Here is a 27,344-nt window from a genome sequence, read left to right as displayed (position 1 = left end):
GTTAATTACCAGCTCATGAAACAGAAAGTACACAACCTCTCAAGAAATAATATTTGCCACATTGATAATCAACATGTATGTTTCCCAAATTGATTGTAATTGTGCTGTGAAGTACAATGATGGATTCTGAATTGACTACCTAGATTGAGATGCACAGTTATGCATTTTAAACAAACTGCCTTCTTTGGAGCTCCTGGGAGCCCGGGAGCCCAGCACAAAGGTACGTATGTGCTGTTACTACAGACACATGCAGGTTTAGCATAATTTGAATATTTCACTTCTGAATTGAAGACATGGGGGTCTTGGAATCTCCCAGGTATATTTCACAGGTGACTTATCTAATGTTAGAGAACAGCATTTAGTCTGACTGCTTACCGCATGTGGGTTCTGTAAAGCCACACTGTAGCCCACATTGAGTAGTTGTTTTGAGCACTTTGACCATGGTCTTACTTGAAAATCAAACAGCCAATTGCTGTTTGCCAACTATTAGAGATAGAGTACATGCACTAGGGGTGCCACACTTCCTAAAGCCCAGCTAGGCCAACATTCTAGTGGATGCCACATTAAAAAGCTAAATTCCTACATCAGGCATGTGGGGCCAGACTGTTAGGCTCCCTGCCAGAGGCTAGCAATGTACTACCATCCTCCCCTTTTCCATGGTGACTCTATTAGTCTGCACACTAACAAAAAGATACAAACTGGGACCAGGTCCCTGACAAGCAGAAATGGTATCTACCTCCTGGAGGCCTTATTGTTAGAACGAGAAGTAGGAGTTTTTCATCTGTTGTTTCAGGAGGGTTGAGGTGTCTAAGCCAGAGGTCTTCAAACTGGGGGGCGGCCCCCCCTGGGGGGGCCTCAAGTGGTCCCAGGGGGGGGGTACCAAACTCCGGCCAAAAGAAGCATTACACAGATAACACGTCTTTGTTTTAAACAAAAAAATGTTATTGCATTTTTAAAAAGGTAACAGTACCTAAGTGCAATGTTTAAATAGGTCTGGACATATTTAAACATTGGCATCTTCGTAAAATATTTGTGAAAAATTCTGAGGGGGGGGGGCATAGATTTTTATTTTTCAACTGGGTGGGCGCGGCATTAAGAAGTTTGGAGACCACTGGTCTAAGCAGTGCTGAATTCCAGTGGCCCACTACCCTCACTGCAGTGCAACTGGAGACTTGAACCATCGTTTCATGGATAGAAATAAATCAGCACAGATTCACGGGCAATTGGTTTTGTCGCTTTTGGGCATTACCTTTATTTTCTTGAGTTTCATGTGGACATTTTACCCCACCAATCGAGGCAGTGGCCTCTTTCCTATAAAAAGAAATCATGGAAAAGGCTCATTTTCAACAGCCAGTAAGCAAAGTAATCTCCAGTTTCTTTCTAATGGATAAGAAACTGCAACCTCTGGATCTAAGGTGTCTCAACTTTCTGGCCAAGAAGAAATTCTAAAGTATAATCGTTTTTGACTTGTCTAAATAATTAGCACCGTTTGACGAATCTTCACGAAATTTTCCAAAAACAGTGCCCAGGTGATTCTTGTTGCACATGGAAAGTTTTGGGGTGATCCATCAATCGGGGGCTGAGAAAAGGGATTGGGGGGATGGTGTAAAAATAATTGTGTTTTCCATGTTAATTCCCATTGGACCTTTAGATGCGATTACAGCCCGACCCTCTGGACAGAATTACACTACATTTGTCAGGAAGCTAGCTTTCAGTACGCACATTGTACATTTGGTTATTTGGTGTAAGTCTGTTCAGTAGTTTACAAGAAATTAAGGAAAATCCAAATTTGTATATTTCTGGCTGAGAATAAATCGCAAATATTCTCTAATTTTCGCGAATGCATGCGTGAATAGAAGTGCTGTAATTTGCAGGCCACAACCTGACTAAAAAGTTGCAGCCGCCATTTTAATGTTATGGGAGAGGGCCTCGGGGCTGAAACTAGAAATGATAAGTGGTATAAGGGTCAGGGTCGATTTACCATGACTCCCAGGGGTGTGATATAGGGGTGTTTTAGGGTCAAATTATGGGTTAAAAATGATTTTTCTAACCTTGTGTGATATTTGCAAATATCCTAGAATATTCTCGAGTTATAGTTACTCGAAAGAACTCTAACTATAACTGCTGAATTTCTAAGGTTTTGTGCGCGTAAATTCAGAACCTAACTATAAGACCCCTGTAACCTTTGTTTTTTTCAGGGAATATATATATATATATATATATACATACATACAACCATGAAACATAACAAATACATGCAATTAAATTCCAAAACATATAAATTACTAAACAAATAAAATAAAAAACTGAAAAAGACATTACAAAATATATTTTAAAAACTTTAGAAACCAATAAAAATGTAAACAAATATTATACCATAAAAATTATAAACAAATAAATATACTTAAACAATATTAGAAAATATATTTAAGTCTGGGAATAATACATACACTATCCCCACTTTAGTTTATGCAACCGTAGAGAAAGTGTAGAACTTAAGAAGGGTTAAATATGTTGTTCCCACTCCAAACAGTGCAACTGTAGGTAAAGCGTTGGACTTCAGAGGGGATAAATGTACTATAACCATTCTAGTCTGTGCAACTGTAGGGTAAGTTTTGGACTTTTGAGGAGTTACATTTACTGTGCAATAGTAGGGATAATTGCTAGACTTTGGAGGGGTTACATTTAGTATTCCCATTCTAGTCTGTGCAAGAGTAGGGAAAGCATTGGACTTCAGAGGGGTAAAATGTGCTATTCCCGCTCCAGTCTGTGCAACATTAGGGAAGGCGCTGACTTCAGAGGGGTTAAAATTACTATTCCCACTCCAATCTAAGGAACAGTAGGGGAAGTGTTGCACTTTGGAGGGGTCAAATATTCTATTCCCACTCCAGCCTGCACAACATTAGGGAAAGTGCTGGACTTCAGCGGGTTAAAATTACTATTCCCACTCCAGTCTAAGGAACAGAAGGAAAAGTGTTTTGCTATTATTATTCCCACTCCAGACTGTGCAACAGTAGGGAAAGTGTTTGACTTTGGAGAGGTTAAATGTACTATTCCCACTCCAGTCTAAGGAGCAGTAAGGAAAGTGTTGGATGTCAGAGGGGTTAAGTTTGCTATGCCCACCCCAGACTGTGCAATAGTAGGTGAAAGGGTTGAACTTTATAGGGGTAAAATGTACTACTTCCACTCCAGTCTTGGCAACAAAAAGGAAATCGTTGGACGTCAGAGGGGTTAAAATTACTATTCCCACTCCCATGTAAGCAACAGTAGGGAAAGCGTTGGATTTAGAAGGGGTAAGATTTACTACTCTGTCTACCAGTAGAGAAAGTGTTGGACTTCGGATGAGTTAAAATTACTATTCCCACTCCAGTCTAAGCAACAGTGTGTTCCAATATTAAAAATTCGATATTTTGTGCAAATACCATGAGTTCCATTCTGTGCAACAGTTGGTGATTTTCAAGAATACCCTACAGGAGTTTAAATAGACTAATGTTCTCACCAGTTCACAGTGAGTACTGTTGCCTTCCTGAAAGGTTGGGGCTCATCTGGGTCAATGCTTCATTCAGAGTGCACATTTCCTTGTAAACCTTTGTACCACATCAACTTTCTGGAGCACAGACCCATCAGACTAGCTCTGTAGACCGTTCTATGATGCAAGACAGGTTTAAGATGCAGAACCTGGTATCTCTCTTAGCCTTAAGCAGTGGGGACAAGGTTGATCGCCCTGCCAAGAGAAATCCACTAGCTCTGGAACTGAGTCGTACAGAACAATGTGACAATTTGCACTCAGTGAGTCCACCACTAGACCAATACAAAATATGATAAATAACAAATGTGTGCCTTAACTAACATACAGGTCCTAAATGTTGTGTGCTAAAGGTGCTAAACTGCTTGACACCCTACAAGCAAATCTATGTACATCACTTTTTCTCTTGCAAAAAAACTCCATGCAAGCAGGGATACGTCTGGAACTGGGTCTGCCTAAACAAGAGCTCACAACTGAAAGAGGAATGTATTAAATTCTGCCGAAAACTATGACACACCATTGGCGCCCTAAGCAATCTCTGTTGGACGGAAATTCAAAGTGCTAAAGCTGGCAATTATTGGGTAAACTATTTTCAATCATCCCTATTGTCTTTGCAGCTCTGGGAGATCACCATGACCCAAGCCACCTTCAAAAGAATTGTTAACTAATCCGTGTAATCACTCTCCCTCTCACAGCATAAAATATCTTCTTGTAAAAAACAGCTATGTCTGGTCAGTGATGGGGGTCACATGCCAGCCGAGCTCCACCAAAACGTCTGGGCATCCATTACTGCTAACACCTGAAGCTTTCACTGATGTCAGACCGATTGGGTTTGGTTCTCACAGAGATTCTATTCCAAAATGGAAACTATCTTTGCCGGTTGCGAGCTGCTGACTCTATGGTTATGAGTCTGAGACAATTTTGCACATTCTGTGCACGTGTTCCTTGTTGACTAATATACGGAAACGCTGCTGTAGGCAGCTTTTTCTGCCTTACATGTAAGAACCTGTCGCCAAGCCCCGGTGTCTTGCCTGTCTGATGAAAACACGCAGCTGAATTGTAAATGTGTTAACTTCATGGCTCAGGCAAACCACATGCTTAATGAAACATAGCATTATAAGAATTTAAAGAGATAGCAATGACGATGTCCTTTTATTATGATTCAGGATGTTAAAAAAAAATCTACTGATATCTTTTCAAAAATTGTTTTTTAAGTACAGTTCTGTATTTATCTTACTGAGCTTAGTGAAACAGTAATCAATTTCCGATGAGTTAGCATACTTATTGTAGATGGTTTTAATGAACTTACAATAAAGTATGTACACACACATATATAAAATATATATATATATATATATATATATATATATATATATATATATATATATATATATATATATATATTCAAAAAACAAGATTCTCTTTCTGTTTTAGCAAGAGAAAACCGCACTCTGTCGTTGTGCCAAAAATACCTTAACTTTTAATACATTAGTGAGATCATAAACAAACAAACAGGAATCCCCTAAATGGTTGTCCTGCCTCAAACCAGCACCACCGGAGAATTAAGTGCGCCGTAACACGCAGATCAGGACATCTTTTCTTTCATATATATATATATATATATGTATGTATGTATGTATGTAAACAGCACTTCATGCCAGTCCGGTATGAAGCTCATTGCCCAGACCCTTGCCGGCCGGCGTGTTCAGCGAGCAGCCGCCAGTTTACAGGAGAGCATGTATGACAACCTCTTCCAGGCGCTGTTTTGTTTTTTCTGACTTCATTTACATCATTTTTTTTTTTTAGATCTGCTTGCTGCAGAAAGAAACTGAAAACGCCAATTTAACTACGCTAACCAGATCTGGGTGTTTTGTAGAATAGCTGTAGATAGGCTCGTCCAAGTGAGACAGGTTGTTCCAGACATGTGTCCCGAGACTGCTGTGCCTAGGGCTCAAGCTGCAAGTCGTGTGTGAAGCCCAACAGTGGCAAAACCTGTCTGTGGTTGCTTGCGGTGCTGTTCAGAGGGGACCCAACCTAACTATTATTACTGCTACCTTGAGCCAGCAAGCTGACGAGCTTTGGTTGATGCACCCGGTTGTCTCTGAGTGGTACGGAGGCCTGAGGACAGCAACCCCAGGAGGAAGCCTGCTGCCCTCCACTGATGAAGGGCTCAACCTAGAAACACGTGTCTAAAGATATATAGCACTAGCTGCACCCACTAGGGTGAAAAACTACAGATGAAGTAAGCACATTTGTACAGCATTTACCATAATGCATTGGGGCAAACTGCATGCTGAAGTGTGAGGCAGTGTGCTCCCAACTTTTTCCCGTTTAACTAGTATTACTGGACTGTCCCTTTTTCAGTGGAGTGGAGACTTATTTGCATAGAATTGGTCTTATTCTGTTGTCACAGAAGAGCTAAAAGAATAGATTGAAATACAGCTCAGAATGATTACCAATAGTTGGATTAATTCAGTCATTCAAGTGATTCTCTCCAAATGTGAATAGTATGTCCAGGTGTGTGTCCCAAGCTCGCTGTGCGATAAGACCCAAGCTGCACCTTACTGAGGAGGCCTAGGAAGGCTGAAACCGTATTCCGCCCGCTTATGTTCCAGTTCAGATGGGACGTAGCTTAGCAGCTCGACAGAACCAACCGTTTGGGCTGGAAGCAAAACTGATTTGTTTATGATTGTTCCCTGTTTGTAATAGCTCAGAGAAGCTAAAAATGATGGACTGGAATGTGTCTGAAAGTGATTACCAATGGCTGAGATCAATGGAAGTATTCCATCCGTCACATTTTGTGTTGTTAGTGAAAAGGTGTAATACTGATATGCAATTATAAGAAATGTGAATCTGTTACCTCTTCCGATGAAACCACAGTCTTCTCTTCGTAATGTATTTCTCCATAAGGTGATGGTGAGATTGTGTGCAGTGATATCTTGAGGCTGCAAGAAGGAATTTGGGGTATGTTCACATCCAATGCATTCTACAGATTTAGCATAACCCCAGAACATCAAGAACAAAGTGTTGGACTTTAACCTATGACCTGCTTTGATTAAGGAACATTGCATTACGGGTCAGTGAAAGACTCAGACATTGGGTAAATTGTGTATTGAGAAGTTACCCACACCTTCTTGTGGTCATCGTGAAGTGTTTCTTCACACCATCCTGTAGTCCTCTGTGCAGTAATGGAATTCTCCACAATTTGAAGTGGTCCTTTACACACTTAGGGAATTCACCACAATTCTTTTGGCCCGCTATACACTTGGGTTTCTTTACAACTTCTTATTGTCCTCTGGGGACTTATGGAATTCTCCACAGCTTCTTGCGGTTGTCAATCCACTTAGAGAATTCCACACTTTATCTTGGTCCTCTAGACATTTATACAATGCCAAGCATTCTTACAGGATATAGTCAAGCCTACACAACTTTGCTTGGGATGCGTTTTTGTGATGCTGACCTCTTTGTTCTGAGTGTTGGGCATGAGTGGCAGACAAGTACTCCTTCCTTGTATCATTGATGCCTGGTCTTACAAATTGATCATTGAAATTATCAGTGATGGTTGTGGTCTAGTTGATAAAATTGTCTCTTACCCCTAGGCTGTTTAAATGATAATGTTGTTCTATTTCACTATTGGATAGAATGACCCTAATTCAAAATGTTTTTTTTTTCTTCAGATAACTCAATTGAAGAATATAATTCATCAAACGCATTGGTAAGATTCTCCCCCTTTTGTTTCAGTTTGGTGTTTCTCTTCATACTGTTGGGTTTTTAGTATAATAGAAATGCAAACAAATGCTCAAGGTAAGAGTAGGCTTTGGCTGTAAAAAGAAATCTAGCAACCAGAATAGTAAACACTGTATGTAGAGTCAAGAAGAGGAAGGTCACTCCTGAGAACTTGACCAGGTGCATATGTTTTTGTAAAATACTGGATGGCCATGACCTGGCTTCAGTTAAACGCTCAGTAAACAGCCTTTACTTATCTGGGCTTCCCGTATTCTGAGATTCGCAGGTCTACTCCACTGAGGTATCTTGGCTTGAGATGTCATTGATATCACACAAATCACAGTTATCTTTGTGTGATGTTTGGATTCTAATATCTGATCAGTGGTGACAGGAGTTGCAGGGAATCCGTGTCTGGATTCTCATAATTTTAGTATGATCCATGGAGAAGAATACAGATGCACTGAAAATGTGCAGAATGTGTGTGCTCATGTGGTAGCAGGCTTTTACAGAGTATGTCTGGAAGGGAAGACCTGTCCTAGCACTTACTGCAGCATCAAGGTTTAAATAGCAGGCCTTATGCACAAATAGACTTCCAAAGTTGATTCTTCAAATTCCTCCCAAATAGCACTATGAGATCAGCAGATATGAAACCGCTTAGAGCCCCCGATATTGACTCTGATGGAGAATTGATGTTTCAATATAGAGCTCCTTCTTTTAGAACTACTCATTATTCAGTGAAATACATTTTGGGACCTGTAGAGCAGAATCAAATAAATGCCTATTACTAGAAAGTTAATTTGCCTTTAGCCAAGCCCACATGGAAGTGATGGGTACTTTTCTAGCAAGATCTCAGTTAATAACATGTCCCATGGTCCTGTGGGGGGAGGTTGAGTTGCACAAAAATAAGAGAAAATTGAAGATTTTATATTGCAGGATTGTTATAGTTTAACTTGTGCTAAATTTGATGGGTATGAAAGATGATCCTTTTTTTTTTTTTTTTTTAAAGAGCACAAAGACCGTCTCTGAGACCCCAGCAATACCACCAGTGTCGGAAGATGATGACGACGAAGATGAACCTGCACCACCTCCAGTGATTGCACCTCGCCCAGAGCACACAAAATCAGTCAGTATAGCACCCTCCCCAGAGAGTGAACTATTCTTTATAGCCACTTGAGGAACTAACCGTGCAGCATAGGTGGTGTAGATAATAAGATTGTGTGTTCCATATATGAGCCATTGTAACTTAATGATGAAAAGTGACATTTATCTATAGTATTTTTTCCACTAGGTCTTACTAAAGATGAATCTCTGACCTTTCCATAGTTTGAGCACGGTTCCTGGTTCTTGTCCTTTTGATTTAGATGCCCCCAACATCGAAGAGGGGCTCTGAATAAGCAATTTTCTTTAATGATTACAGTAACATCCACTTGCATTGACTACGCCACCACCATCATTCAGTCCCCTCTAACATCACAGAAATGTCACTAGTCCCAGTCAAGAGAACACTTCACTTGGATGTGCTGTTTGACAGAAATTTTCTTCATTTCTCACATTAAAGATATCCCCAAGAAAGTCTTTCACCGTTTGTGGGAACCAGTTTCTGGGTACTGCAGTGAAACAGCTTAGAAAGTAAGAAGGTACCTGACAAATTCACCTTAGTTCTTAATTTATTTTCTTACTGACATATCTATTACAATTCTTTCTGCGCAGTGCTCCGAGGTACATGTTTCTTGATGCCTGGCATACATCCACCCTGAACCCCTAGGCTTACAACGTATCAGCCTTGAAGGATTTACACTGGGTCTTAAGGAAAGACACAAATCAAGGGCTTAAGGGCTCTGTCATCTCCCTTTCAATGTCCTAGTTGTTCCCCACTAGGTCTTCGTTTATTTCACTTAGCTAGTCTGCCCTCTTTTGCTGCCTTGTCCCGTCCTTCTTCCTGTGATCGTTACCACTTCCAAGGTCTCGGACTCCACATTCATTGGTGTACCCCCTTAACAATCACCTTTGCTCTTACTTGCCCCTTCTCGTCGTCCAGTACATACCTGTGTTTAGTCTGTTTCCTTTCTCCACTGTCCCTTTCTTTACATTACTTCCAGTCTCCGCCTTGACTTCTTCCCTGCGTTTTTGGCTTCCTTCTTCCTCCAAACAGCTCCCTTTGTCTCTCCTCTTGAATAGTTATTACATCTGTCGGCCCCTCCTCGCGCCTGTTCTTTTCAATGTTCAATGCCTTCCTATGACCCATTTCTCTTTGTTCATCTTCCTTCCCACTCCCTATAAATGTTCCTTCTGTCCACTCCCATTTCCCTGCAGTGGACTTGGTGTCTGCTTGAGTGCCATTAAACTGGATGGGCTTTAATCGTGGCACTAACTGGGATGTCTGCCTAAATGTACTCACACACATCAAACTCTTTAGAAAAACTAACAAGGGTTAAAGTCCGTTTGGATGTTGGGAACCTAGTCATCTTAGAGTTCTGTGAAGAACCCAGGAGAACTAGTATTTGTGGCGAAGCACATCCACAATTCAAACTTTATAAGTGTACTTTATACCCTCAGACTTGTGGGTGCCCAGCCTTGCGGCCTTTGGTAGCACAAGGAGCTGCTTTATCTCTGTTTCCCAGAGAGTAGACTGTTGCAGGAGAAGAGCCTGTGGACCCAACTATGAGTTCCTGGTTTCTGCCTAGGATTGCAGCTTGCATCCAGGTTACTTTGGGAGAGCTGGTCTGCAGCAGTGGGACAGTAAGGAGCTCCAGTGTGCAGATTAGGAGATCTATTGTGCAGATCAGAGAACCAGCTTCTGGGACACGTACTACAGTGAGACGGCTTACAAAGTACAGAGAAGCCTGATGCCACCATTTGCACCTTGTCAAGGACACAAACTAAGGGGGTTATTACAACTTTGGAGGAGGTGTTAATCCGTCCCAAATGTGACGGATATACCACCAGCCGTATTACGAGTTCCATAGGATATAATGGACTCGTAATACGGCTGGTGGTATATCCGTCACTTTACCGTCACTTTTGGGACGGATTAACACCTCCTCCGAAGTTGTAATAACCCCCCTAATCTGAATCCGGGAAGGGTAAAACTGAGATCCACCCACATCAGACCCCAGATTAGCAGATTCACAGTTCCTCTGACACGTGCAGTAAGCAGGAGTGACCATTTCTAACCCCAAACCTGTGTTTCAGTTTGAGATGGTACCTACAACCCTGATATCAACATCAGTGCAAGATCTGATGTATAGAGTTCACAGTATGGCACGTTAAGGCTCTTCCAAGCTATTTCAGGCATCAGAATCTGTCTGTCAGCTAACTATGTGACAGTCCCTGCATGGCAAATTTATTTTTTCATCAATTTGGTGAGATCATTTTGTCAAATATGTTTGCACACCTAATAATCTTCAGTGCAGGTGCAGACCACAGAACTGCCATTCATCTATTAATGGTATTTAATGGCTGTAAGATGATCTTATGGTTTAGAATTTCCATGGTAGTGTGAAGAGGACAAATAAAAAGCTTAGAGGTAGCTCTTGATGTTTTGCAATGACCGTAAGTTAGGTCTATGATCACCATCATGAGTGGTTTATCGACCCAATGGGTAATGCCCAAGTTGTCTTTGTTTGCAGGAAACCTTGTTTGTTTTAGGAATGTATATAGAAGTGTAGGCCACTTTCCAACCACTTCGAAGTGCTTAGAGGTTTGGTGAGGTGCTGTAAAATCCAGGAGGTCTTTCATCACACAGCAATAATGAGAGCTGGATTGTAGATTCTGGACCAGGACAGCAAGTCAAAAAAATGTGGATTTTGAAGATTAATTTTGTATAGAAGGTAGGTATTGTATACACAGACTAGAAGGGGAGGATTTAATGCATATCACAATTATACATTTGGAAAAATCATCTCTTTGTATGTTTTGGAAGTGGAAAAGGCTATGTGTCCTTATGTATCTACTGTTGTAGAGGACATAATTTTTGGCCAATAGGAGAAGGGACTGGTGGCAGATACATCATCAAGCATTGTCACTATTGGTGCCAAGAAATGTAGCAATAGTTGATTGGGTTGCTGAGGTGGTTCCCTCTTTACTTATGAATCAAACCTTGAGTAAGGTTCCCATCTAAAAGCTGTGACTTCGAAAGTGGCTGATGAAGAAGTTATGTTAACAGCTGAGTATGTTGGTCCCTGTGGGGAATGTTTACCGCATGCATTTCTAGCATTGACATCTCAAGAACCTAATCTGCTGGATCTACCAGCAATCTATGCCAGCTTATCCCTTGTTCCACCTCTAGTATCAGTGGGAGAGTAGTGGCTGATAATAGGCATGAGGTCACAACCTTTCTCAGGGAGGAAGCCATACGTTCAGGTTTTCGCCTAGTACAGTTAAAAATGCTCCACCTTACATATTATTCCCCAGCGACCTTGTTCAAGATAGGTAAAACAACAAACACCAGTTGTAGACGAGGTTGTAGCCAGGACGGTACCTTATACCCAGGGGCAGCTCCTCTGCTAAGGCGGTGGAGCGTCGCCCATCTGGATTTTTGTAAAAGGAAAAATAAAATGATAATAGCACTATGTTATTATGATTTTATTTTTCCTGGGAGTAAGGGGGCAGGGCTGGAGAAGGGGTATGTGCATGATAAAGTACACATCTGTTTGGCTGGCCGTGTTGGGGCGACCAAACAGAGATGCACACTTTGCATGTTCTCCATTCAGCTGTACAATACAGCTGGGTAGAGAACATGCACAGGCTCCCACTCCCAATCTGAGCGTTGAAGCAGGCCTCTCACACCAATCAGGACGCTGCTGTCACGCTGGTGACAGCAGCAATGTGATTGGCTGGGAACCTGTGTGCTGCTTGGAAGCTGACGGAGATGGAGGAGAAACAAACGCATCTCCCTAAGAAGGTAAGTGGGTTTTTTATGTATATCTGAGAGCTGAGGCTGCTCACAAAAATGGAACAAGATTTGGGAACACTGGAACGACTATAGAAGGAAAATTTGTAATGCCCCAAGCAAGGCGGCAGCATGTGATCCGTGAGGTGTGGGACACTCCCTGTGCACTGGTGGGGTTCACACAAAAAAGGGAGCAGGTCCGGGGGCAGAAGATGTTTCAAATACTACCAATATGTGATGCATTCTTTCCTCAACAGCACTCTATTTTACATTGTTTCTGATATTTTTGGTGACTTATTTAGAGCTTGGCATATGAGGTACTCTGTCACAATTGTGGTGGATTTCCCGTTAGCTGTATTACAAATGCATTATATCCTATGGCACTTATAATACATTAGATGGACTATCAGCAATGTTTTGAAGGGGTATCCCATCAGTCAAACTCTGTATCTGGTTGTTCGTCTGCCTACGTAACATTCCCACTGATCATCTGACAGAGGTGCCTGGGCAACTGCATCTCGTATGTCTCTGCTTCTCCTTTGTGCAACCCGTAAAGAACCCACCACCACTTTATGCAGAATGGATACCAACCTGCACTGCCTTTCATGTAAATGGCTTTATTGAGTGCGTTGGCTGTGTACGGGTGCTTGGAGAAGCCATGAAAACATTTCTCAAAATCATGCTCATTTCTGTAATATACAAAGATGTCCAGTATACTAGCTCCCACTCCACACACACTCCCTGGCTCCTAAATTCCTCTAATGTAATAAACAAGTTAGCCACAAATAGGTCACCTATGTGCATAATTGTAAGGTTGCAATCTTGAGTCAAAAAAGTAATTCCTGCAATATTTGCAGCATTAAACAGTATGGCAATCTCATTCCCCATTGTTTTAAATAGGCCCTCCCAACAAAGCTCAGTTAATAATTTCTCTACACAATACCGAAGTTTGTCTAAAAACATCCCAGCACCTCATTTTAGTGAACTAATGCCCTCACCCTTTGCACATGGGACTGATGGCCAGTATCAGAAAACCAGTGCAATACATATTGGTTATGAACAATCACTTAGCAGAGCTAGAAAACAGGAATAACTAATTTCCGACGATGCCACCTTTATCCCTAATTCTACTGACTGCGTTAGTGTCCTGACTACCACCTCATAGTAACAGCGAAGCAGCATATTCATAGTGTGACCAACCTTTATCCCCAGATGTCTCATATAGTCATTCCTCATATCCTGGTTTGTGTGTGGGTGGAAGTTCTTTCGAAATTTGACAGAAAATCTTTCCCCTTTCCATAATAGATATATACTCGCTCCGTTATTGAGCCTCTCCCTGCCCCGCTGACCAGAGATGTGGCTACCTCTCCAATCTCTCCCTCTATTGAAAATGTCACAACACCTTCTGACCTCGTAACGAAAAATGCAGAGAAGCCAAAGAAGAAGCCCAAAATGTCAGATGAAGAGATCCTAGAAAAACTAAGTGAGTTTTCTTTTCTGTTTTCCTATTGGGATATCCTATAAATTTGGGACTTTGAACGGTATGGAGAAAGCAAGCGCAAAAATGCTATAAAATATGGACAATTCCTTGACCATTAAGATGAGTTGTTTGTGTTAATAAAAGAAAATGTGTCCTGTACACCATTTGTAGTAGTGCACCTTATAAATTTAAATTCATTCATTTTCTGAGCTATGAGGATGTATTGTCTGGTGTGTTTTCTTTGCTTTTCACAGTTGTACATCTATACTATCTGAGTTTGAACTACATCACTGTATGTGGTAAAGAATTCTCCGTAAAAATATTTGTGTTTATTATGTAGAGCGTTTGTCATTATTACTTGAGTGGTAAAAATAGTAATATATAAACACAATCTACTGATAAGCATGAAATAGTTCAAGAAGAATGATGTAGTATAAATTTGAGGAACTGTGCCTAGTGTCAAAGATACAACTCCAATCTATTAGGAAATTGATCCAGGTGTTCTGTCTCACATATAAGGTTTGTAAAGATATAGTGGAATTGAAATGTTTAATTTAAAATGTTCAATTGTTTCTGGCTTGGCCTGGCATTTGAGTTTAAATGGACAGTTTCCAAATTATTAACTACTCTTCTATTCTCAAATGAAAAAATAATGATCATATATATTATCACTTATAGCGGTGGCCCGATAAGTGTTATTGCCCTGTGATTACGTACTGCTGATGGTGATGATCATATCGTCAACGCAGCCAGGTGTAATTGCTTAAATGTAGAATTAATAGATAGATTGAACATTTTTATAACACATACATAGGGTATCTTGGCATGAATTCAAATGGTGTAAATCTTGTTCGTAGGAAAGTGATTTTTAGACTTTCTAAACGTGTAGAGCATGGGGATTGAACACCTTTCTAAAGGAAGGGAATGGTAGAAAGATGAATCTAAAGATCAGCCCTAATTAAATGTAAGGTGGTAGTCTTGAATCACCTGTAGTCCTCTGTTTGTGATATGTAAGCTGTGCGCTGAAGAATAGCTGGGGATCCTGTGTTTGAGGTAGGTACGAAGAAGATCTTGAAGATACTTAAAACACTCAAATGGCCAATGTTGGCCCCAATTCTGTGTGTCATGGGGAGCCAGTGTAGAGATCTTTACACCATACAGAGTTGGACTTTCTTTCTTAGAACAATGATGACCTAGGCTGCTACAGTCTGTACCCTCGTCAGTCAGTCCCAGGCTGGCCACGCAGGCATTTCTCTGGCTAGGGGCTGGTTTAGAGGCGGATGATCAGCCATGACCCAGCCATGCCCCGCAGGTAGGCCCACCTTCAAAGTGAGACTTGTTTGAGTAGCATTTCTCCCAGGCTAATTTGGGTTTACCGTCCCGCCCCGTCTGCAGCCTCTAAAAGATTTTGTCTGAGAGTGCTGAATATAAAAAAAATAGTTGATCCAACAATTTACAGCCACATTCTTGTCTACCTCCCTGGCATTTTACAGCTGGCTAAGATGAGACAATGAAGATTGTAACTAGTTTAATTGATGAAAGCAACTGCTTACTACTTGCTTTTGTAATTTTATAGAGGTCAGAAGTTAGGGGTAATGACTGCCTGTTGTTGGTAGGATCCTCTGTGGGTTGAAATTGTCAAAAAATAATAATAAACCTGGACTTTTAACTGGCTGTAATGTATTGGAGAATCCAAGAAATATTGGATCACCTGGACATTTCTCCCTGGATTTCTAGCATGTCATCCATACTATGCACTCTTTTAGTGTATTTTTTTATTGCAAAGACCATTCATTCCCAACCTCAACAGGAATCAAACATAGATTGGAGTAAAAGCAAAATTGAGTTCCTCTTCCTATGTCCGTTAGTGTTTTAGATCTAATTCTTTCTCTGATGCTCCACGCCACTGTTGTAGCATCCCATATTTGGATATACTAGCCGCCTTCATTGTTTTCATATAAAAGTTGACTACAGACAACCTTAAATCAGAATAGACTGTAATTGTACCCAGTTTTAGTAAAGGAGAGGACCCAGTGTCTTACACTGAGCAAACTAAAATATTGCTATAAATTGTCTGGAGTTATACATCTCTCCTGTGGAATACTTCCCAAGCAATTAGTTTGCATGGTTATCTTTCGGTAAGCAATGTAGAAAATAATCTTTACAAAAATAATCTTCACAGAGACTACAGTATTATTTCCTGGCCTTTCAAATTCCCTGTCGAAACTATATCTGCTTTTCTGCCACAAAAAGATCTAGTGACCCAAAGTCAAGTGAAGTGAAGACTTTAACAAAACTAAGCAAAGTTGTACATCTTTATTGGAACAAGCGTAGTTGTATATGGCAGTTCGGACTGGATTGTTCCCATGGGGAAAAGTTTCAAGACTGATTTGCATATGGCTGGGTCCAAACTAGGTAGGGTGATGTGGCGAGCAAAATAACAATGGATTAAGCCCAGATCTGTGACTGGGGGTGAGTGTTTGAAAAGTTTCAACACTCCATCTATCATTTTAGTTTGTGACATCAAAGTCACCCTGCACATTGTGCCACACAACATTAGTGGTGCAGACCTGTATCATGTTCAGGGCCAGCTGCATCATTTACAGGGCCAACAGAAATGGTACCCCAACTCACATGGCAACAAACTATCCACCTCCGCGCATAGCACCACACCAGGAGCCAGGCCAGACTATTGATGAAGAGGTTCAAGAAAGAAAAGACCAGAAGGTTGTATTTTTCCTATCGACACATTGAGGATCTGGAGCACTACAACCACTGAACTACTTCAACAGTTAGGAAGAAACTGAAAATGTAAGCACATGCAATGTTACCCTTCCCCGTACAGCACTCTACATATCCCTGTTGCTTTGAATTTGCTCTTAGCTTCTTACCCTTGCTCAGCAATTTGTTGGCCCCAAGTGAGGTTTTTTCATACAAATGCTGCTATATACATTCATTAAAATAGGATGGTAAGAAGCATTTCTCAGAAGTGCTTGCTGCCATTATATCCTCAAAACACATGAGCTCTTTGGCAATAGAAATATGGATTCATTAGCACTAGCTGACATCCCATCCATCTGTGCAGCCTAGTGGTGGTGACTGTGAGAGGGAAGATAACAGCACCTCGGAGTAGGCATGACATAATTTTATTGGCACAGAACCAGAACCTCTTCACTGGATTCCAGCATAGGTCCTGCAGAATAAACATAGACCTCTGCAGGAGGGAAATTAATTCACTGAGCAATGTGTCTGTGTCAGTCTCACATAAGGCATACCTGAGGTGTCAGTTGCCAACTCCCTAGGTCCCCCCTTCAAACCCAACAAGTGACTTTGAGGAATATTTGAGATTTTTCTTACAGGATTTTGGCTTCCGGAAGGCCAGTGGGTGATGGTGCATTGGCCCAGCCTGAATGAGTCTAATGGAGAGAAAATTGCTTGTGGGAAACGTGAGGATATTCGCTTTTCAGCTACTGTTTTATCACCTTGTGTAGGTTTTTTTTAGGTACCAAATTGCAAACAGGGCTTCTTAACATTAACTCTGCGTATGAGTGAAACATGTTAATAGCGTAAGGCCAGTACCCACCTTTTGGAGAGTTTATGCTAAAGGAATTACAAACTGAATGGGGAGTTGTTCCTCCACTACCAGGCTTTAAATAAAAAGAGTAACCACAAAATCTGTCATAGAGTCAGGTCCGTGGCCCGGCCCATAAAATACCTGTCTGGAGCAGACTGTTCACTCACATGGGTCGCACGAAGGTGATAAGACCCAACTCCCTCTAAAGAGCACCATCCATTGGGCAAAATCACAGTAACAGAGCCAAGGGGCCCTGAAAAGTAGAACTCTACACTAAACAAAACAGAATAGGTCATCCACATATAAGGCACAGGAGAATTAAATCCTTGTGAGAAGCTTTACTGAGAGAGATGGTCAGATTGTGGGCTTTAAAACCGTGGCCACTCTGCTGAGACTTAGAAAACCAGCAGCCCTTGTGCTGTACATGCAGTACTTTAAGGGGACCTGGCCTGGGGCCTGGCAGGGCAAAATAAACTGAAATTCTCATAGAGCAAACTTTCTGTATCCACATTTTGTCACACGAGGTAGCCAACACCAAAACCATTGCCTACTACTGTGAACTATGAGATTCCAAGTAACAAAATACCTATCTGTAGGCTTTAACATAGAGCAGTAACAATCCACACCTAAATGCCTATTGCCTTTAACATAAGCCTTTTACAATAAATATGTCCGGCTTAAATTAATTTATTATAGCGTTTCATAATAAACAGATCAGGCCTATAGCTGTGATCATTAGCTTACCAACATAACCAATTCAGTCCTGTTGTATCGAGTGTAAACTTAAGCTTTGCCAAATAAGCAGTGCAGGCAGTATTTTAGTGGAACCACATAAATTTGGCTCAGTCAGTCCTGTACTTAAAGGAACCAAAATGTGAGTCGAGCTTAAGCCACTCTCCCAGTAGCAGTCTGAAAGCTCTTTTCGGTCAGGTGACAGTTGCACAGTTGTCAAGCCCAACCTGTACATCCATGTAGATTAGTAATGCCCTAGGCATCCGATACTGCTCTCAAACACAAAAGTGCACTTTGATGTCTCAAGTTAATGATGGACGATGAGGGTGCTGGGACTATCACTCCTTTGTGCCATTTTCCCACCTGTGCTGCTGCCAGTGGAAAAAATCCCATAATTTATCTAGGACACAGTAAATGCTTTAAATAAAGGCGGCAGCGGGGTGGGGAAGGGGGGGTGTGTGTGTCTGTCTGTCCTCGTCTGCCACCCCCCTGAAAGTCCAAGCTCAGGCAGCCATACCTCTGCTAGCCTAGGCAGCTGGATAGCTAAACGAATGGCGAATCACATTGTACTCCTGACTACCAACATCTGGGCAGAGCCAAAACCTCTTTCTGTAGTTCTTCCAAAAGCTCTTTTAACGTTGATGTCATTGTTTGGCGACAGCAGAGCTGGCAAGCCAAACCTTAAAAAGTACATGGATCCAGAGCCCGCTGTTTCTATTTTGACAGGTTGGGGGGAAAGGGGTAAGGCTACCCTTCTTCGTCTTACATGCTAGAACCGCACAGCAGTGTCACTGAAAGTTCCGTAGGAGACACAGGGATGAAACAACCTGGTGGATACTGTTGTGTATTGTTGGTGTCTCAGGGCCTGTGGTATATTTTGTTCCAACTGAGTAGCCAAGATATTGTCATATGGATGTAAATTCACCTTGTCCAGTGCAGATGCTTCTTGGGGCGCTCCCATATTAGGGCCCCACATTTTTCATGCAACTTCTTGCATGGAGTACATGTATAACATATGGTTGAAAAGTGCTGGTACTCTCCAAATACATGTGTGCTGCTGGTGGTTCTGCTAAGTAACTCTAGTGACACTGGCACTATGCTCTTTCCGTTTCAAGTGCTGCCCACGCCTTTGTCTGCCCCTCTTCCAGCTGTGCAAAAACTGCTGGTATCTTCAGAGGCGCAGACAAAACTCACAATAGTGTTACTATTAAAAAAATCCCACTTATTGGCTTTGTCAGTGCTTGTTTCGCTATGAAATTGAGATGCGCCTTAATGAGGATGCTAAGGCCATAATTTGTTTTTTAAAACTAGTCACTGACAGCAATAGTTTACAGTATGTTTATTATTAATGAAATGGATGGGCTGCTACTCCGCAGTATTCCCACAGCATGTGTAAGATACACACACCAGGCCGACATGGGGAAGCCAGCGACATTCTCCTCTGCCCTCTTAAGCACAGATATGTTTTAAGACACAGGCAAAGGGGGCTCTGGCCCAGGGCCCCCATCCTTTCAGGGGTCCCCGACACAGACAGCTCTGTTCAGCTGAGACTCTTGCCCTGATCATCTTGAATCAATTGTTTTAAATACCTTTTCATTTAATATTTTAAGGTGGGTGGTGTGAGAGCGCCTATTACAGACGTTTTGCAGAGAAATCTTGCGTTTATGTTTCATGCAGCATCCGTAAAAAAAAGGTTGTTTCATATCAAAAAGGGACTCCACTTATGAGCAATGGGAGGGTGTCACGGGGATTTGATAAGAGTGAATTAGCTGCTGTGTTGCAATGTTAAAAACAGGTCACTAACCCTAAATATTAGATGTCAACACATTTAGCTTTTGGACGAGTGCGCCTGTGCGCTGTGAGTAGCCTGGCCTACGAGGGCATGAACGCGCTAAAATTGGATCATAAATTCAAAGCTGTTCCGAAGAGGGCCCCCGAAATCCTAAAACGTCCCTGCTTAAGCATTACACCCCCAAAACACCCCCTGGAAGCTGCGTCGTGGCTACCTCGTCGAAATCTCCGTCATGGTTTCGCTCTCAAGTGGAACAAAGTTAATTTGGATCTTGGGCGATGCCAGGGTTTGGAACTGGGCGCCTGGGGCCGCAGCATCAGTACTGCAGACTTCCCACGGCTCAGCAGCTTTTGTGTAGACATGAAAGTGCCTCTAATGAGGAGCACAAAGGCCCGCGGCCCCGTGTCTGACGGACAACGTGCTTTGCGTCTCGTCACTAGGCTTCTACTGCGCGGTGTCCTTCCAATCTGCTGGATTTATAAACTCAGGTTATAAACATGGCGCTCCCGCTTCAATCACGTCATTGTTGTAGCGCCTCACACCCGTGCTCACCACCAGTGGCGAAACTTGAAGGGGGGAGGGATGCTGCAAAGTACTTCGAGCCTGGGACCCTCTCCCCGGGACCCAGTCGGGGGCCTCCCGCCCGTGCACAGTGCACTGTGCTGAGGGGCCCCTCAGGGCCTGCGGGGCAAACAGTCTCCAATACATCTAAGTAACAAATAGTGTTTACGCATGTTCATTAAATACCTGATTGGGGTTTGGTGTTCTGTGGCTTGATGGGTTCAGTCCGGTGCGTTTTAAGAAATGTGTGGTTGTTTGGTTTAGCTGTTTGGCCGAGGGCCTCTATTCATACCTGAGACTAGTCTCCCAGCCCTTGGTACGTCATGAGTGCACGACCTGTAATAACCTCTCTGCTGTCATTTGGCATCTGCAGTGTTAATTCTGCAGCCCCCTTGTGTCTGCTAGGGTCTCATTGGTTTAATCAGGGCCTGCTTTAGGGCGGTGCAGCCACACCGGGTGCTGACCCGGATTGGGGGGGCACTGTATTCAGGGGGCGCTGTGTTTAGCAATGACTTAGGAAACTTACGATTTAAAAGCATCTGCTGAAAAGTTCCTTGTGCGCCCAGCCCCCAGAAAGCAATTAAAATGTCAAGATACCTCTTGTGATTAATGTTCCTGCTACAGACAGAGATGGGAGTTTTGTCTAGTGGCGGCTTTGACTCGCCATAAAGTAGTGCAGAGGGTTAATATGCCTGCTGCAAAGAACAGAAATATATTTTATGTGGATAGCTGAGCCCTTACAAGCACTTTAAAACAAAGGAATGTATGTGAAAGGGGGGATTCGGAGAGATGAGGGATACATTTGCCGGGTGGTAGTGAGTGAATCAGAGGAGGTGGTCACGGGGTAGAGGGTGCCAAAAAAGACTGTCGCACCGGGCACCGCCAGTGCTAAAGGTGGCCCTGGGTCTAATTGGTCTTATTAGGCTAACACGGGTATCAAAGGTCTGGTCACTGCCTTCACCATTTCTCAGTTACCACCAGTGCTTAATTTGTAAATAAAAATGTGCCGGACCCAGAGCTCTCCTCTGGAACACGCGCCTGCTGCACTAAAATGTGCGAGTACAGAATACTGAGGCAGCATAATCCTGAAGCCATCTCTGGCCGTTTTAATCCATTTACAGCCCCTCCCTGCCCCTTGGCTCATTTGCAGCTTTCTCCATTTGTGACACTTTTCCGCCTTTCTCTTCCCCCATGTCTTATGGTCGCAGTAATTACCTGATGCAGAAGAATAAGTGCCAGCCCTCAAAAATAAGTGCCGGTGCCCCACACTGGCAACCACCTGCTCAAATTAAGTACTGGTCACCACTCACTCTAGGTTCACCTTTACAACTCTCATTGTTTTACTGAGTAAAGATTCCGCATTAATAGGACAGTGAGAAGACAGCCAGTCACCTATTCAGAACTCAGGCGTTGTAGGCCAGTCAGAGGCTTTTGTGGGGCGCGGTGCAAAAACTAGTTGCAGGGCCTGACCCGAAGACCCTGGTTTCAAGTCCAGCTTGACCAAAGTGTGTGACCGTGAGCAATTTAATCTCTGCACTCTGCCCCCTTTTCCACGGCCATCATATTTTGGAGCACCTTGAAGTAATTCAGTTCGGGTTGCACACTGTACAGAAATCTCTCCTTTATGGTCTAATGGACCATCATGTTGTTCCATGTATAGCAACAGTATGTACATATATAGGAGGCACAAAACAACTGACTTGCCTCTTTAGACTCTTGCCTCTTTAGTCAATAATGAAATCACCGCTAAGGCAGAAGGGCTGGTGCATTATCAGCTCTAATAACAGCTACATTTAACAGTCTTTAACGCTGTGGCCTGTACACTCCAGGACATTACCACACAGGTAAGTACCATACAGGTAATTACATCGCAGGCTTGTTTTGATACTTTGCCACGTAGTACTTTACCACACAGGTATTTATTTTTAAATTTCATAATTATGATGTCATGGTGGTAAGAGTGTTAAAGTGGTTTTTAGGGGTTAGTGGTAGGTTAGTGTACAGGGTAGAAAGGGCTTTTTAGGGTTCAGGGGTGGCTAAGGGTAGGCAGGGATTTAAAGGGATTTTTTAGAGTTTAGGGGTGGGTGAGGGTTTGGAGGTGTAAGATGTAAGGTGTATTATGGCTAAGGGTAGGCCCTAGTAAAATATTTTTTAGTTTCAGGTAAAAGTATGGGGTACTAAGAGATTTTTAAGGTTCGGGCTGGGTAAGGTTATGGGGTAGTAAGGAGTTTTTAGGGTTCAGGGATGGGCCGGTGTAGGAAGTTGGCTCTGTATATACTATTTCAAAGTAAGAAATAGTGTGCACAGAGTCCAAGGGTTCCCCTTAGAGGTAAGATAGTGGCAAAAGTAGACAATTCTAATGCTCTATTTTGTGGTCGTGTGGTCGAGCAGTAGGCTTATCAGAAGGTAGTGTTAAGCATTTGTTGTACACACACAGGCAATAAATGAGGAACACACACTCAAAGACTTACTCCAGGCCAATAGGTTTTTGTATTGAAAAATATATTTTCTTAGTTTATTTTAAGAACCACAGGTTCAAGATTTACTGTTAGTACTTTAAATGTAAGGTACTTCACTTAGATACTTTAGGAACTTTGAATGAAATCAATATCATGTACAGTCTTTGTGAACATGGCAATAAGCTATTTTCAAAGTGGACACAGTGCAAAAATCAACGGTTCCTGGGGGATGTAAGTAAAGGTTAGATTAGGAGGTAAGTAAAACACTACAAGTCTCAGTCCTGGGGCATAGGCAGCCCACCATTGGGGGTTCAAGGTTACCCCAAAGTTACCACCCCAGCAGCTCAGGCCGGTCAGGTGCAGAGGTCAAAGAGGTGCCCAAAACATATAGGCGCCTATGGAGAACAGTGGTGCTCCGGTTCCAGTCTGCCAGCAGGTAAGTACCTGCGTCCTTGGGGGGCGGACCAGGGGGGTTTTGTAGAGCACTGGGGGGGACACAAGTAGGCACACAAAACACACCCTCAGCGGCACAGGGGCGGCCGGGTGCAGTGTTCAAAGCAGGTATGAGGTTTTGTATAGGTTTCAACGGAGGGAACCGGGGGTCACTCTAGCGGTGCAGGCAGGCACAGGGGGGGCTTCTCGGGACAGCCACCACCTGGGCAAGGCAGAGGGTAGCCTGGGGGGTCACTCCTGCATCGAAGTTCGGTTACTTCAGGTCCTGGGGGCTGTGGGTGCAGTGTTGGTTCAAGCGTCAAATCCCTTGTTACAGGCAGTCGCGGTCAGGGGGAGCCTCTGGATTCTCTCTGCATGTGTTGCTGTGGGGGCTCAGGGGGGTCGTCTCTTGTTACTCACGGGCTCGCAGTCGCCGGGGAGTCCTCCCTGAGGTGTTGGTTTCCTGCAGGTCGAGTCGGGGGCGTCGGGTGCAGCGTGTAGAGTCTCACGCTTCCGACAGGAAACGTGAAGTCCTTGGAAGTTGCTTCTTTGTTGCAAAGAAGTAGCTGGTTTTGAACAGGGTCGCTGTTCACTGGAGTTTCTTGGTCCTGTAGTCCAGGGCAGTCCTCTGAGGCTTCAGAGGTCGCTGGTCCCTGTCGGATGCGTCGCTGGAGCAGGTTTTCGAAGTTGGAGACAGGCTGGTAGGGCTGGGGCCAAATCATTTGTCATCTTCCTCCTTCTCTGCAGGATCGTAGGTCAGCAGTCCTTCTTCTTTCTTCAGGTTGCAGGAATCTGATTTCCTGGGATCTGGGGAGCCCCTAAATACTGAATTTAGGGGTGTGTTTAGGTCTGGGAGGGCAGTAGCCAATGGCTACTGTCCTTGAGGGTGGCTACACCCTCTTTGTGCCTCCTCCCTGTGGGGAGGGGGGCACATCCCTATCCTATTGGGGGAACCCTCCAAACTCAAGATGGAGGATTTCTCAAGGCAGTGGTCACCTCAGCTCAGGACACCTTAGGGGCTGTCCTGACTAGTGGGTGACTCCTCCTTGTTTTTCTCATTATCTCCTCCAGCCTTTCTGCCAAAAGTGGGGGCAGTGGCCAGAGGGGCGGGCATCTCCACTAGCTGGGATGCCCTGAGATGCTGTAACAAAAGGGGTGAGCCTTTGAGGCTCACCGCCAGGTGTTACAGTTCCTGCAGGGTGAGGTGAGAAGCACCTCCACCCAGTACAGGCTTTGTTCCTGGCCACAGAGTGGCAAAGGCACTCTCCCCAGGTGGCCAACAACATGTCTGGTGTGTGACAGGCTGGCAGGAACTGGTAAGCCTACACTAGAAGTCGGGTATGTTTTCAGGGGGCATCTCTAAGATGCCCTCTGGGTTTATTTTACAATAAATTGCACACTGGCATCAGTGTGCATTTATTGTGCTGAGAAGTTTGATACCAAACTTCCCAGTTTTCAGTGTAGCCATTATGGAACTGTGGAGTTCATGTTTGACAAACTCCCAGACCATATCATGGCTACCCTGCACTTACAATGTCTAAGGATTTGCTTAGCCACTGTAGGGGCATAGTGCTCATGCACAAATGCCCTCACCTGTGGTATAGTGCACCGTGCATTAGGGCTGCAAGGCCTGCTAGAGGGGTGACTTACCTATGCCACAGGCAGTGTGAGGTTGGCATGGCACTCTGAGGGGAGTGCAATGTAGACTTAGTCATTTTCTCCCCACCAGCACACACAAGCGGTGAGGCAGTGTGCATGTGCTAAGTGAGGGGTACCCATGGTGGCATAAGGCATGCTGCAGCCCTTAGAGACCTTCCCTGGCATCAGGGCCCTTGGTACCAGGGGTACCAGTTACAAGAGACTTACCTGAGTGCCAGGGTTGTGCCAATTGTCGAGACAAAGGTACAGTTTTAGGGAAAGAACACTGGTGCTGGGGCCTAGTTAGCAGGGTCCCAGCACACTTCCAAATCATAACTTAGCATCAGCAAAGGCAAAAAGTTAGGGAGTAACCATGTCAAGGAGGCATTACCTTACTGACGGGGTTTGGGCTAATAGGGGCTTTGGGGCTCAGGGGTGGGAAAGGGTATGGTGTTGTAAAGAGTACATTTGAAAAGGGTAGCAGACAGTGGAATAAGGTGGGTTTGGGAAGGGACCCTTCCCTACTCAAACATTTCTTTTTTTTATTTATAAAAAGGCAATTGGGGGGGGGGGTTCACCCGCAAAAATATATATATAAATATTTAAAAGCTATTCATATATATATATATATATATATATATATATATATATATATATATACACACACCACACACACACAGATTGGGGGTTCCCCTAATAATAAAGAAACACCACCTCCTTCTCCCCTCCATCTCTCCTTCCTCATCATCAAATGTGTTAAAGGGTAAGAAGTCAAAATGCTAAAGAAAACAATTGTTTTAGTTACAACAAATTCTTATGTAGCTTAGTGATAGTCGGTAACACTTTCAAGGCAGAAGCCTCTGGTGCTGCTGTTAATGAGAGAAATTATCTCACACAATGGATCACAGGTGTGGCCCCTGGGGAGAATTTGAGAAACTGTCACATCTGCCGCCACTACCACCACCACCACTGCCCTATTGGTGCTTTTCGATAGGCAGGAGAATCCTGGGTGTTGTGTGGAAGAGTGCAAGGCCTTTGAGCACACACACCCAATCAGCGGCAAGCGTGGCTTGCCTGACTCTCACAGTGTGTGCGGTGTGTTTCATAGTGTGGTCTAGGGTAACACTAACCAGCTCTCTAAAAGTTGCCACCCCGTTGACCTGCTGAATGCCGAAAGCCTCCGCCACAGTCTGGAACAATGCCTTGCCTTCCCCCGACGTCTGGCAGTAGTGGTTGGTTTATTTGGCTGGTGGAGTTGTTTGAATCAGTCCTGGCACTCCCTCCAGACAACACTGAGGTATGACTGTTGATATCACATTTCGCAGCTCCTTTAATGGAACAATGATAAGAGACTTTTCACCCAATCACCAAGCCAAGCTGAAGGCAAGCAGCTCACCCCCCCCCCGGCATTATAATGACTTTTCAAACACATCTGTGTCTCATGTGTTCTTTCAGCTATTCTAGATTTTATAATTTGTATCTCTTTCGCCCCTGGAATCACTTATTTAAAAAACCAAGGATACACTTTGGACTCAAGAACTCGATCCCTTATCATCTCAAATGGACTTATCCCAGTAAAGGGGTGCATAGGTCTTGATGTGACATTGCGCTGTACTGTTGTATCCACACTGTGCCCTTCTCCACGTTTCACTGCCTTGGTGGGTGGCTTGTGTTTGATTTACTTTCTGTGTTCTGAACTCAGTAGCCGAAGAGGTGCTGAGGCTTTTGTTGGCTTTTATTTGGTGTCTGTTGCCTTCGATGTCTCAGTTCAAACAGAAGGGACTCCCTAGAATGTATTGGGGCTCAGTATACTGAATTCAATTTTTTATATTTGCAAATGACTTTTGAAACTTATCAGCTCGTTATGGAAATATGGGAAGTAAATTAAATACAAATGTAAGTTTCTATGACAAGTTGATTTGTGCAGAAAATTGTGAATTTACATGCGCGCATTGTGCTGAAAAGTGCGGGGAGAGACATGAATCTTAATGGATTCAGTGCTGTCGAATTGCTGCCATTCACAGACTGAAGTGACATTATTCTTACATGCCTGATGAACTGTTGGTATTAATTAATCAACTGGTCAAGGATGTACTCTTTATAAAGATTGTTAGCCTGTAGTTTCTCTTCAGACAGAGCCTGGCCTCTTATATTGAGGCTGAGTTTTGGGTCAGTTTCTCCTCACCATGCATCTTGTGCCTCCAGTGGATGCTGGAGTTTCCAGCTTCCTGGAGAGCAGAACAGTGTGGTGCTTAGTTCTGCATACCAGACTCCAGATGGAGGAATGGGAAGGATGTCCAAGCCTTAGGTTCCCATATATATCTCACTGACGAGGCCTAAGTAGGCTGAAACCAGTTGGGGTTTGGTTGTGGTGCCTCCTGGAGGGGCCTCACCTGGCAGCTAGGGAAGGACTGTTCCCGTGAGGGGCAGGGGCGGTACTGATTTGCATAAGGCGGGCTGTTGTTTAGAGTGTGGCACAGTGGGTGAAAAATGATGGGTTGGAACGCCACACCAAGCGACTGCCAGTGCTTAG

General features: G+C 43.5%; 1 protein-coding gene and 1 long non-coding RNA gene across 3 annotated transcripts in view; one reads left to right on the top strand and one right to left on the bottom strand.

The window, feature by feature from the left end:
• Positions 1 to 27,344, top strand: part of PAK1 (p21 (RAC1) activated kinase 1) — a 296,992-nt gene that overhangs the window by 203,715 nt on the left and 65,933 nt on the right. For both annotated transcript variants that reach the window (XM_069203912.1, XM_069203913.1), the window contains exons 6-8: positions 7,204 to 7,241; positions 8,259 to 8,375; positions 13,449 to 13,626. In XM_069203912.1, the coding sequence (XP_069060013.1) occupies positions 7,204 to 7,241; positions 8,259 to 8,375; positions 13,449 to 13,626 (333 nt within the window). The remainder of the gene's footprint in view (positions 1 to 7,203; positions 7,242 to 8,258; positions 8,376 to 13,448; positions 13,627 to 27,344) is intronic.
• LOC138249801 (uncharacterized) overlaps positions 1 to 27,344 on the bottom strand; it is a 76,765-nt gene that overhangs the window by 30,072 nt on the left and 19,349 nt on the right. The gene's annotated exons all lie outside the window — the stretch shown is intronic.

This window comes from Pleurodeles waltl, chromosome 8, assembly GCF_031143425.1.
Source record: "Pleurodeles waltl isolate 20211129_DDA chromosome 8, aPleWal1.hap1.20221129, whole genome shotgun sequence".
Classification (NCBI taxonomy): domain Eukaryota; kingdom Metazoa; phylum Chordata; class Amphibia; order Caudata; family Salamandridae; genus Pleurodeles; species Pleurodeles waltl.
This window is presented reverse-complemented; position numbering and strand designations above follow the sequence as displayed.